General features: G+C 34.7%; 1 protein-coding gene across 2 annotated transcripts in view; it reads left to right on the top strand.

Annotated features, from left to right (window-relative positions):
• The window catches only part of efr3a (EFR3 homolog A (S. cerevisiae)), a 52,193-nt gene extending 40,403 nt beyond the window's left edge, over nt 1-11,790 (top strand). The window contains exons 9-20 of one of the 2 annotated variants that reach the window (XM_073848630.1): nt 293-371; nt 493-628; nt 2,635-2,709; nt 3,370-3,537; nt 3,629-3,743; nt 4,735-4,786; nt 7,527-7,699; nt 9,413-9,488; nt 9,586-9,747; nt 9,848-9,979; nt 10,053-10,120; nt 11,625-11,790. In XM_073848630.1, coding sequence (XP_073704731.1) covers nt 293-371; nt 493-628; nt 2,635-2,709; nt 3,370-3,537; nt 3,629-3,743; nt 4,735-4,786; nt 7,527-7,699; nt 9,413-9,488; nt 9,586-9,747; nt 9,848-9,979; nt 10,053-10,120; nt 11,625-11,775 — 1,387 coding nt within the window. In that variant the 3' untranslated portion in view covers nt 11,776-11,790. The remainder of the gene's footprint in view (nt 1-292; nt 372-492; nt 629-2,634; nt 2,710-3,369; nt 3,538-3,628; nt 3,744-4,734; nt 4,787-7,526; nt 7,700-9,412; nt 9,489-9,585; nt 9,748-9,847; nt 9,980-10,052; nt 10,121-11,624) is intronic. The other variant, XM_073848631.1, reaches the window with a different exon arrangement.
• Nucleotides 11,791-13,693: the final 1,903 nt, after the last annotated feature.

The following is a 13,693-nucleotide window of genomic DNA, read 5'->3' as shown; positions in this document are numbered from 1 at the left end:
GCTATTTAATTAATGCAACAATTGATTGATAATAATTGTTAATTAATGTAATATTTAATATTATTGACTCATCCCATTTTAAATTTTAAAGGCTGAAATGTGATCATTTTTATAAACCTTTTTATATGTTACCTTTACATTGCACTACCCCACTCATATGGTATTTATTTTATTTGTGCAGGTCTTAAAAAGGTCTTAAGTCTTAAATTTGACAGATTCCCTGTATCTATAAATTGTCAGTAATGATGTTGTCTTATAAGAGGTCATAATACAAAGACTTATTTTCCTGCAGGCATTTGGACAACCATCGTCTATGGGACCCGAACGATTTTGCTGTTTCCTGTTTTAGGATAATCATGTATTCAATACAGGTAAAGCGACTGGATTCTCGCTTCATTTCTATGGTAATCCTGTATTACCATTGCAGCATTTAATGATGATGGATCATAAATTCACTTTTACAGCATGTGTAATGAAGCATGTGTGTTTCAGGCCCAGCATTCTCACCATGTGATCCAGCAAGTGTTGTCTCACCTTGACACCCACAGTAAGAACACCCCACGTGTGAGGGCAGGTATCGTTCAGGTGCTGCTGGAGACAGTTGCCATAGCAGCCAAAGGCTCCATTGGTAAGACCAAGCACTGAACATCTGAGACAAGCATCATGGTTATTACTGCTTCTCCTTATTAACCCTAAGAATTAAACTCTGGCACATATCCAGGATTCTATGCTTGCTTTTCTTTTAAAAAATTTAAAAACTTTTAAAAAAAATGTAGGTGCACAGTCAAAATTTCAGGAGCACCTTTGACTCTTTTAAGTGATTTACACTTGATTTACACTTTTGTTTTTACGTTTGTAAAGCCATTTTTCTAGCTTTATTAAAGGGGTCATCGGATGCCCATTTTCCACAAGTTGTACATGATTCCTTAGGGTCTTAATGAGAAGTTTATAACATACTTTGGTTAAAATTTCTCAGTGGTAGTGTAAAAAAACACTCTTTTTACCTTGTCAAAATCAGCCCTTTTTAGAGCAAGCTATTCTGTTGCATGTTCCTTTTAATGCTAATGAGCTCTGCTCGCCCCGCCCCCTCTGCCGTGGGATGACGAGCCGTAATGTTTACTTTAGCTGTGTTTAGCTGCGAAACTTGCTAACCAACACATTATTAAGAAAGGCCATTTGCAAAGATGCATAAAAACCCTTATACGCAGCATCATGAATGATTTGCATGAACATAGACACATATGTAGATCAGGATCAGCACTTTCCTTTCAAAAACGAAAGTAACGTTAATTCTGCGTCTTCAGCGGCTCAGTGAGTATTTTTATCATTGTAGGGTGGTTGTGTACACAAATTGCCAACACACATTAATGTTCAAACAGCATGTAAAACAGTGAGTTTTGCATCCGATGACCCTTTTGAAAGAATGTCGTCTTTTATGTCAGATTTAAAAATGCATATATTTTATAAGCTTTTTAAAGTTTCTAATTAAAACAACAGAGTAAGAACAAGTAGAATAAGTTGCCAATCAAATGAAATCAGTATTAAGAAAATGTATACTACAGAGGTGGCACAGAAGAAAAGTGGCTTGTTTTCATATGTTTAATAAGGCTCAGAGGTGGCGTGAGTGCAATCAAATTCATAAATTCGTGTTGAGATTAATGTTTTAAATATAACATTTTGAATATAGAAATATTAAATGATTTAAATAACTGAAAAGCTACTTTAAAAATTAAACTAAAACTGCTAGTAGGTGGCTTCGCTTATCAGTCACTGATTTAATTACTGAATCATTCATTCACTTGATTCGTTCAAACAGCTGATTTATTCAGGAATAAAGCTTTATGAATGGGAAACTGAATCATTGGCTCACTAGATTCGTTTAAAAACACATTAATTTATAAACGAAACACCCTGTTTTTGAATGGAGATGCGCAGTGGCTTAGTTGTGACTTGTTTAAAACTATTTTTGATTACAAAATAGAGCAAAATCTGGCAATAATGTTATAGTCAGACAATGTAAGTCACGTAATATTAACTTCTTGTTTATTTAACTGTTGTATTAAATCAATATCTTATTTACAAACTACAAAAAAATCATTAAAAGCTGTCACTCATCTTAGTTCATCGCAATCTCACAAAGTTTTATTATAATCACTCTCTCTACACTTTGATTATGAAAGGATTCGTGAGATATGTCCGTGATACATTACTTAACATTGTAACATTGCAACATTGCAAATGCAACTGAAATGATCGCACTGTAGAGCCCTGATCTTGTGCTTAATAAGTCTAATACGTAATTTATTCCTGTGTATTTAATGCACCCTAATTATTTTAAATTAATTTTACCTCAGACTTTTGAACAGCAGTGTAGTGAACGTTTTAAATGTAAAAGTCTACTTGCTGTTGTTTTATTCTCATTCTAACATCATTATGTTCATATCTTTCCTTTGAAATGTCATTCTGTTTGTTCTTTTGCTTCTGTGTCAGTCACTACAACTACAAACAGATGCCGAAAATAACAAACTACATTTCCTTTTTTCATTTTTTTCATTTCATCATTTTTCTGATGTTCACTCCTCATTGTCTTTTTCTTTATTCCATGTCTCCTTCCTGAAATCTGCTTTCTTTCAGGTCATGTTGCTCGTAATCAAAACAATGCTTACAAGTTTCTCAGTCCAATTTCTTCACCACCCAATCTATGGTTGGGTACGTTAACTAACACGGCTGTCACCCAGTCAAAACCTTCAGGCGGTCACTAATGTGTATGGTGAACTAGTGAACACTTTTGATGGTGTATTGATTGATTGGTGTATTGATTAATTAACAATGTCTATTTGACGAGTGACTGAAGGTTTTGTGGGTTTGCTGTGTAGAGAAACTGCAGCGCCCCCTAGCAGTGCTCTTTAGTTCCTGCCTCTAGTTTGATAGCTCACCAAAAATGATAGTTGTGTCATCAATTGCTGACCCTCATGTCATTTCAAACCTGTATGAGTTTCTTTTTTATGTTGAGCACAAAAGAAGATATTTTGACGAATGTTGGTAACCAAACAGTTGACAGTAGCCATTGACTATTTTTCCCATACTATGGACGTCATTAGCTACCAGTAACTGTTTAGTTGCCAAAATGTCTTTTTCTGTGTTCAGAAAGAAACAGAAGAAAGAAAATGCAAGTGTCAAACAAATAAGGGTAATTGATGGCAGAATTTTCCTTTTTTGGCTGAACTATCCCTTTAATATCATATAGCGCTTATTCATTTGGTCCAGACAGAATCTGTGATGTTTTAAGCATCTTCTATGCTGATTTTGAAGAAAAATCTGCATAATCCTGCATAATTACTTTTGTGCTGTCTGTGTGCGTATTTTCAGGTCCCACGGTCCTGGAGGTGTTTAACACCCTGCTGAAGCATCTGCGTATGAGCGTGGATTTTGAGCTGGGCGACGGTTCCCGCAGGAACTCTGCGAGCAGCCTTTCCTCCACCCGCACCAAAGAGAGCGAGGAGCGCTACGTCCAGAACGCCATCATCCAAACCATCGGTGACAGCTTGACGTGCTCACTAAAATCTGACCTTTTATGATGTCCAAATACCGAAGCAGTTCAATAAAATGGATTTGTCTCTGTGTCTAGGTTTCTTTGGAGGAAATCTTCCTGATTATCAGAGAGCTGAAGTGATGATGTTCATTATGGGGAAAGTTCCTGTTTATGGCACGCCGTGTCACACGCTGGACACCGTCAAGATCGGGTAGGACTGAAATTCTGCATTTGTCATTATCAGCGGTCGTAGCATTTGGAGAACATTTCTTGAATCCTTGATTATGGTGCTGATTGCACGTTAAACTGACAGATGCACATTTGCAACATGCAAACGATTTTTAATCAGGGGTGTCAAAAGTGCATCTTCAGTGAGTGTAAACAGGCAAATAAACAAATCAGACATTACAATATTGCAGTTATAGATAAAAAAAAATCAAGCACTGTTTATTTAATTTCTGCCTTTTAGTTGTTTTTATCTTGAATAACGGGTAAAAGTTTTAAGTACATAATAAATTTTATTTTTATGGAATTATGCCTTAGTTTATAGGCTTAGTTCACCCAAAAATGAAAATTAACCCACAATTTACTCATCTATGAGGCATCCTGGGTGTATATGACTTTGTTCTTTCACTCGAATCTAATATGAGATTTCCTAGCTTTTCCAAGCTTTATAATGGGAGTGTGCAGGTGTTTCTGTACAACAGTCCAAAAGAAGCCTTTATTCACCTCTTTTATTATACACATACTTTTTATTATGGATAGATGCACTTTATTGGACTTCTTTTGGACTGTTGAACAGAAACACCCGCTGTTATTATCAAGCTTGGAAGAGCTAGGACAATTTTTAATACAACTCTTGATTGGATTTGACTGAAAGAAGAAAGTCATATACAACTAGCATGTCTTGAGGGTGAGTAAATTGTACGCTAATTTTCATTTCTAGGTGAACTAGCCCTTTAATTTAAAAGTCTCAGATAATATTTGTTATTTGACAAATAACAATCGAACTTTGTCAAATAATAAAAATCAAGATTTGCTAAATTTAATTTTAATTGCTTTTGCTATCAACTACTGAAATACCTGCTACTATGTCACTATGTTTAGAGTATATAATATGCAAACAGCAATCCAGCTATTATTTATGTAAAAACGGAAACTTAAAATCAAAGATGTTGAATTATCTCCTCTTTCTTTCCCAGGCATCAGGGCACTAAGAGAATCCAGGCAATGCTGTTAAGTTCTCTCATTATGGTAAACCTCTTTTCTTTCTTTGCTTTTGTGTATGTGTGTATGGGTAGTGATGATGTATGTATGATTAAATTACTGTTAACTTCTGTTCTGTGATGGAGGTGCCAGTGTGGTCCCTTTGCTTTTAAAATACTCCATCATTTCTAGTCATAGGGATAAGAGTAATACATCTTTAGAATCTGTAAAGACTCTGTTTATTTGTGTGCACTCACAAAAACACCGAAACGTTGTGCTTTTGTAAAATAATTAAAGCAAACAGGATGCGTTTTCTGCTGTCTCGGTCTCTGTGAACTTGAGTGCGAAATTTCCAAACTCTGTGCATAGTCGCCTTACAGACGTGAAAAATATATCTATAGAGAGTGAAATGTCTACTTTTAAATAAACCAATTCAAATAGAAAGCAAATATTCTCAGATTATGTGATCGGAATGAAACTTGCATACAGATTAGGGGTGGGCGGTACACCGGTGTCATAGTCAGCACCGGTGTGACATTGCGCCACGACATGGATTTTCTAATACCGTCAATACCGTAATAAATCAATTATGTGCCTTGAACGGCTGCATTTACACCAATAATAGCTAATTCTAAATAATAAGGCATTACATTTTCTTCAAACGTTCAGTAGTGGTCTGAATGCCTGTCCTTATACTATATATCCTGTTGTAAATAAAGTAAAATATAGTCGTATCAGCTTTGCAGGTGGTAGGTAAAAGGGGAGTGGCCATTAAACGACTGGTGAAACATCGTGAAGAAAGGTCGGGCCTGTATTCTATACCAGGGGCGGAGTGGCAATCGGGACGACCGGGACTTTTCCCGGCGGCCGGCCGAAGGATTTACACAGCGGTTCACAAATTGAACGGGCGCGAAGCGAACGCGACCGGCCTGTTTACTTTTACTTTCGATTTTGCGATAACACACACTCTGTGTAAAGGGAGCAGCACATCTTAGATATTTGTCAGTGAGTACAAGATTGCAGCAAATCCTCCAGTCTATTTTTGTCATCTCTCTTTACTTTCGACCCGTGATCATTCAAATCTAAAGGTCATTGTACACTGAGTCCGATTTTCGTATGCGTTTTTTTTTTTTTTTTTAGTTTTCTCATATTCGCCATCCTTATTAAAATGCTTATTATGGATGCGAAAATGCAGAAAATCAAACACGATCCGAATTTTTTTTTATGACGGACGAAAGTTTCAGAGGCAGTGTGTAAACTCGATTAACATAACCTGTATTTTTTTAACGTGCAAAAATCTAGGACTCATGTGTGTAATGACATTAACTCCAGCAGCTCGTGTTGGATGCAGGGTTGCCAAGTCCACGTTTTTCCCCACAGAATTGGTCTACTTTTTGAACTGTTGCCATGGGTTGATTTCCCCCAGTTATTTAAAGGTTTTAAATATTGCAGAAATTAAATTTCAATAAAAAATAATTTTTGTTTTGTTGTACACTGTTAAGTAAGATCTTTAGGTTTTTTGCTAAATAAATATGTTGAGAATGCATAATACTCTCCCATGTCTCTTTTTGATAAGGATACCTGCCATTTACTTATTATATTATAAAAATATTAACCTTATCCACATACTAAAGGGACAGGACAGGCTACTCCTCCCAAAATGTACCAAAAAAGCAATACCGTGATATTATACCGTCACCGTTCAAAAGATGAAAAATACGGTGATATTAATTTTAGGTCATATCGCCCACACCTAATACAGATTAAAAAATCTTTAGTCGAGGACAGTCCTACTTTTTTCAATCTAATATAATCAAACGAGTTATATTGAAATGCGTCCTGGCTGAATGGGTGTTGAGATTTTGAAGTCCAATAAAGTGCATCCACTCATCATAAATATAATCCACACGGCTCCTGGGAGTAAACCAATAAAACTTGGTTCTCGCGAGACTAGCATATTCCCACCAGACCTTATGCCTCGTCATCCACTCTCTTGTGAAAGCGCGTATGACAGTTAGCGGGAGCTAGAGATTACGGTTTATAAAGTTTTAAATATGGATATTTTTCTTCCACAAACACATTGATTCACTTCAGAAGGCCTTTATTAAGCCCCCTGGAGCCGTGTGGAGCACTTTTATGATGGATGGATGCACTTTATTGGACTTCAAAATCTCAGCACCCATTCACTGCCATTATAAAGCTTATATAACACTGACTGTATTCGTCTGAAAGATGAAAGTCATATACACCTAGAATGGCTTGAGAGTGAGTAAATCATGGGTTAGTTTTCATTTTCGGGTAAACTATCCCTTTAAGGCTTATATCAGGCATCGTTTCAGAGTTATCAGTCATGATTAGTGAATATATATTAGACTTCCATTCTGTTTCTGAGCTTGTTTGTAAAACCTTCCCGTCTCTCCTGGAGGGAGTTACTGAAGGTTCCTAGACAGCAGACTGCACGGATCATAACATCAGATTACAGCTCCCTGTGGTGCTTTGTGTCCTTTTTCTTCTTTTTTTCTAATGTCCAATTTTGTCTTTAGTCTGGTTTATGGCTGGTTTTAGACAGGGCAACTTTTCAGGCGCCGTTGCCCAGCAACAGGCAGGAAATGGGTTGCAGGTTGAGACATACAATTGTTATTTTTGATGTCAACAGTTTTTGCTCTCCATCTCCTACTGCTGGTCATTTCCACAAGTGCAACAGTATTTCCAGAGTTACTAGTGTGAATATGTACTATAATGGTGGTGCTCTTCATATCTGATGGATACTTTCTCTCTCTGTGTGTAGGTTACGTCAGGGTTTAAGTGTAAAACGATGTGTGCTGGTCTGCCCGCTGCCTTTCTGGAGCCGTTATGCTCCATCTCTTTGATGGAAGACAGTGAACTCCGGCAGCTCGTCTTGGAGATTCTGCACAACATCATTGATCGCCATGACAACAGAGCCAAACTCAGAGGGATCCGGTATGGATGCACACTTAATACTTTAAATTGCATGTGTGAAAACTAGGGCTGTCAAAAGTTAATGCGTTAACACCTGCGATTAATTAAATTATTTAACACCGTCTTTTAATGCTGTAAATGCATTTATTCAATTTGACATATAACACTTTAATTATGTTCTGACTGAAAACCTGATTAAAGCTGAATGGAGCTGTAGCACAGGTGTCACGATTCCTGCAAGCGTTTATGCGTATTTATCAGGTTTTAAAGGGTTGTTCATTTATAAATCTAACCCAAATGGGATATTTAACTTCTTTTTTTGCATTCTTTGTATGTTGGAATTCTTTTTAAAAATAAAAATTATATTTCGTTTTTTTGTTATTTAGTTTTTTTTTAAAGGGAATGTGGACTAAGCAATATATTTAATATATTCCACTATTTTTGGGTGAACTATTCCTAGAAAGAATTATGATATCAATCACAATTAAAAGTTTTGTGTGATTGACATGACCAGATGTAATTTTGTTATTGATAGACTATTATAGTCTTTATTAATATTTTGCATTAGATATTTTTATAATTTTGTTATATATTTATTTTAAATTAAGTAATTTTGTTGCGCTTTTTTGTATATTTCATTTTTATATATTTATTTTAAATTTATTTAAGAATTTTGTTGTATACTTTTTTGTATATTTATTTTTATACATTTATTTAATTTTAAGTAATTTTTTTTTTTTTTTGTATATTCCATTTTTATATATATATTTTTTAATTAAGTAATTTTGTTGTGCTTTTTTTGTTATATACTGGATTTTTATAGATTTATTTTACATTTAGTTTAGTTTTTTTAATGTATTTATTTTGAATTTAGTTTAAATAATTTTGTTGTGCTTTTTTGTTTATTTAGTGTTTATATATTTTAAACTTAGTTTAAGTCATTTTGTTGTATTTGTATATTTGGTTTTTTTTAATATATTTATTTTAAATTTAGTTTAAAGAATTTTGTTGTGCTTTTTGTATATTTAATGTTTATATATTTAAAATTTAGTTTAAGTCATTTTGTTGTGTTTTCGTATATTTGTTTTTTTAATATATTTATTTTGAATTTAGTTTAAAGAATTTTGTTGTGCTTTTTTATATCAGATTTTTTTAATGTATTTATTTTGAATTTAGTTTAAGAAATTTGGTTGTGCTTTTTTACATATTGAATTTTTATATATTTATTTTAAATTTAGTTCAAGTAATTTTGTTGTGCTTTTTTGTATATTTAATTTATATATATATATATATATATATATACATATATATATATATATATATATATATATATTTTTTTTTTTTTTTTAGCTTAAGGAATTTTGTTGTGTTTTTTGTGAATTCGATTTTTAGATATTTGAAATTTAGTTTAAGTAATTTTGCTGTGCTTTTTGTATATTCTATTTTCATAAATTTTAAATTTAGTCATATTGTTGTGCTTTGTGTTTCGTTTTCCTTTTTTAAATAATTCTTTTTTTTTTATTTCAGTTTTAGTAATTGCAATACTTTAACATATCTTATTTAATTTACTTGCCACGATTTTATATTTAAAATTCATAAATCATTTTTAAAGCTTAAAAATGATTTATGAGCTTTAAAGTTGAATAGTTTAAGTTGGCAATAATACCATAAAACTGGTGCGCTGGTGCATCTGAATAAGAATAAACCCTTACCATTTCCTTTGTGTGTATGCAGGATTATTCCTAATGTAGCTGCTCTGAAGATCAAGAGAGAAAAAATCTCCAAACAGGATGTGGTCTTTATGAAAAAGGTACAAGACTTCATAAACACACACAGACGTCACAACTACACATGTGAAACCGCAGCCCTTAAACTGTTGCTCTCTCTCTCTCTCTCTTTCCCTCCAGCATGGGCAGCAGCTCTACAGACACATCTATCTGGGCTGTAAGGAGGAAGATAACGTCCAAAAGAACTTTGAGCTGCTCTTCACAGCTCTGGCATTGATCACTATTGAACTGGCCAATGAGGAGGTGATGATTGATCTCATGCGTCTGTCCATCGCCCTGCAGGTATGCTCACCTCCATTGACATTCATTCAGACGCTTGAATCCAAAGAGACTTGGCAGATTTCCTTTTTGTTTTGCTAATGTCTGTTTTGATTGGCTAAAGGATATGGCCCTGGCAAATGAGGAGAACATGCCAATGTTTATCCGCTGTGGAATCATGGCGTTGGTGGCCGCATACCTCAACTTCCTCAGTCAGATGATTGCAAATCCACCTTTCTGCCAACACGTCAGCAAGGTACACGTTCACACGCTTACGGCACACACGCATCCTATATACAACATCCTGTAACTCCTTTTCTTCCTGTCAGGTTATTGAGATGAGAAATCTAGATGCTCCGTACCTTCTGCCTGAACACGTTTTTAAAGAGAAGTGTGTGTAAGTATTTCTGTGAATGTTTTTTTACTATATCAGTAATTGGCCAATATTTTGACAAAACAATTTTAATGACATCACCCTGCACTTCAGCTTCTCATCAAACTTTCTATCCAATCAAATGCTCTCTAGAATCGGAAGCGTCCCGCCCCCTCCTCTATAAATAGAGGCTGTGGCTGAAATTGGTCACAGAATTTATATTTTCTGTATGGGGAATGGCACGTAGTGCACTACACTTGATGTCAAAAGTTTACATACACCCAGCAGAATCTGCAAAATGTTAATTATTTTACCAAAATAAGAGGGATCATACAAAATACATGTTATTTTTTTATTTAGTACTGACCTGAATAAGTTATGCAAGAGAAAATAATAGTTGAATTTATAAAAATGACCCCGTTCAAAAGTTTACATACACATACAATACCTTGTTGTCAACTGAATAATCCACAGCTGTGTTTTTATGTTTAGTGATAGTTGTTCATGAGTCCCTTGTTTGTCCTGAACAGTTACACCTTCTGCCGTTCTTCAAAAAAATCCTTCAGGTCCCACAAATTCTTTGGTTTTCAGCATTTTTGTGGATTTGAACCCTTTTCAACAATGATTGTATGATTTTGAGATCCATCATTTCACACTGAAGACAACTGAGGGACTCATATGCAACTATTACAGAAGGTTCAAATGCTCACTGATGCTCTAGAAGGAAAAACGATACATTAAGAGCCGGGATGTGAAAACATCCTTATTTTGTTCAAAAGTTTACAACCCTGGCTCTTAATGCATCGTTTTTCCTTTCTGGAGCATCAGTGAGCATTTGAACCTTCAGTAATAGTTGCATATGAGTCCCTCAGTGAAAAGATGGATCTCAAAATCCTACAGTCATTGTTGGAAAGGGTTCAAATACACAAAAGTGCTGAAAAACAAAACAATCTGTGGGACCTGAAGGACTTTTTTGAAGAACAGCAGGCAGTTTAACTATTTAAATTAACAAAAAAAAAAAAAAACACAGGTAACAACACACTTTTAAGAATCAAGTGTATGTAAACTTTTGAACAGGGTTGTTTTTATAAATTAAATTAAATTATTTTCTTTTGTGGACTATATGTAACGTCTTTTATGTGAAATATCTTATTCAAAAAAACAACATGCATTTTGTATGACCCCCTCTTTTCTTTTGTTAAAATAATTAACATTTTGCAGATTCTGCAAGGTGTATGTACTATTAACTTCAACTGTATATAAGGGATAGGGAATGATTCAGACAGTGTAAATATGCTTTCCATTTGGGCGAAGGAAGTCTGGTTTCGCACTTTGTCACAAGAACCGCCGCCACAATTTACTTTAGTCTTTAAAATGATTGATTCGAACATGTTTAGTCAAAATAGTATTGAAATTTAATATCAACCATAGCTTGAATCAGTCATTTTTAATACAGAATAATAACAATAGTAAAACTAACTCCAGATCTCTTTCCTTGCGTGTATCTGTATGTTTGTGTGTGGATCAGGCTCCCAGACTCTTTAGACCGGGACGACGTTGGTTTGTATTTTCAGACGGCTGATCTGGCAGAAGCTCTGTCTGTACCTGGATATAACGTAGAGAGACTGGCCTTACCGTACATACCCCAGGTTACAGGTAAACACAATTCTGTACTGTAGAAAAATGGAGACGTTATCTGATTTAATTTAATATCCAAGATTAAATCTTAAGCAGCAAGATTACATGCTAATTAACTCTATATTGGCATTCAGTTTTTTACCAAATTTATTTTTTAATCATTTTTTAAAATTTAAAATATAATATTCCCTGCCTGTGAAATTACTTTTTTGATTAATCAATAACGTTGATGAATAGTGTAACAATTTCCTGTCCTATCAAATCACAGTGGGTAAAATAAATTCTGTTTAAGTCCTGTTTTTGAATATTTAACTTCAGATGAAAATGTCACATTATGAAAATAAAATGGTTGTGAATGCAATTTCTTGCGATCTTTAAGCACTTAACCTTACTTAAAGCTGGAATACACTATACATATGTTGCCGAGATTTTAATTGTGTAGTTTATGATGGGCACAGATTGTTTTTTTTTTTAGCTTCAGACTTTGATTCCATTTAGTCGGAGGATATGAGACATGTTTGATATTTTAAGCTGATTTTATAACAGTGGTTCTCAATCCTAGTCCTGGAGGACCCCTGCTCTGCACATTTTGCATGGCTCTCTTATTTAACACACCTGATTGAGATCTTCAGCTTATTAGTTCAGTTCATGGATCTCTCTCCTAATGAGCTGATGATCTCAATCAGGTGTGTTCAATAAGGGAGACATGCAAAATGTGCAGAGCAGAGGTCCCCCAGGACCAGGATTGAGAACCACTGTTTTAGAACACATCATTTTCATTTGTAATGGATACACTACCAGTCAAAAGTTTTTGGACAGTAAGATTTGTAGTGTTTTTTTAAAGAAGTCTATTCTGCTCAACAAGCCTGCATTTATTTGATCCAAAGTACAGCAAAAACAGTACAAATACAAAATATTTTTACTGTTTACAAATAACTGCTTTCTCTTTAAATATATTTTAAAATGTAATTTATTCCTGTGATTTTAAAGCTGAATTTTTATATTTATTTTATATTACTGCTTTTGCTGTATTTCGAGTCAAATAAATGCAGGCTTGGTGAGCAGAAGAGACTGTCCAAAAGCTTTTAACTGCTAGTGTATCCCAGAAACCAAACACGTTTCTATATGCATTTGTTATGTTTGGAAAGACTTGAAAGCCTAGTAGTGTTTGATCCTCAGTTGTTTAGTGTATAATGCCCAGTTTTTCTCTCTATCTATTTACAAAGTCAGCAAGTGTGTGATGCCTAGTGTTTTAAAAGATTTTGAAAGCCATGTAGTGTACTCCAGTCAAGAACCTGATGCTAAAATGAATCACCAAGTCCCTCTATTTCTAAAATAATTTACTAAGTATAATTTAGTTTTACTACTAATACTAACTTCCTGAAGATCTTTCTTTGTCTCATGTGAATTCACCCGCTTCATTCACTGTTGCCTGTCTTCTTCTCTGTCTGTGTGTGTCTACACTGTAGTCCTATACACAGTAGGAAAGATTCTGCACCGATGCAAACAGACATCCAGAGGTACCATCATTGAGTTAGTGAGGTCACCTGTCTGTGTCTGGATAAAAAGTTTAGTGAATAGCAAGAATATCTAGTTAGCTTCTCCTTAACCCAACTGTACTGTAAGTTTACCACAGTTACATATGTAGACTTCCTCTCCTCCGTAGCAGCCGTGACAGATTTCCCATAGCTTTTAAATGTGTTGTTAAATGGAATGACACCTTCAGTCAGTTTATTGTGTCAAGTGAGAAATTAGTCCTGTTTAACTGGTTTGGTGTTTTCAACGCTGCTGTCATCTGGACGGTACTTCTGGTAGGTTAAAGAGAGAAAACACACCGGTTCGAGCTTGTACTTCAGGTCTCAGGGAAAGTGCTGATGAAGCATCATTTGACATTTTATTGGCCTTTTTGGACCTTATTTTCTTCTAATCACAGCAGATCTGCAGTTGAGAAACCCTTTT

Source organism: Garra rufa, chromosome 10, assembly GCF_049309525.1.
Source record: "Garra rufa chromosome 10, GarRuf1.0, whole genome shotgun sequence".
NCBI lineage: Eukaryota > Metazoa > Chordata > Actinopteri > Cypriniformes > Cyprinidae > Garra > Garra rufa.
Note: the sequence above shows the minus strand (reverse complement) of the source record. Positions and strands in the feature narration are given on the sequence as shown.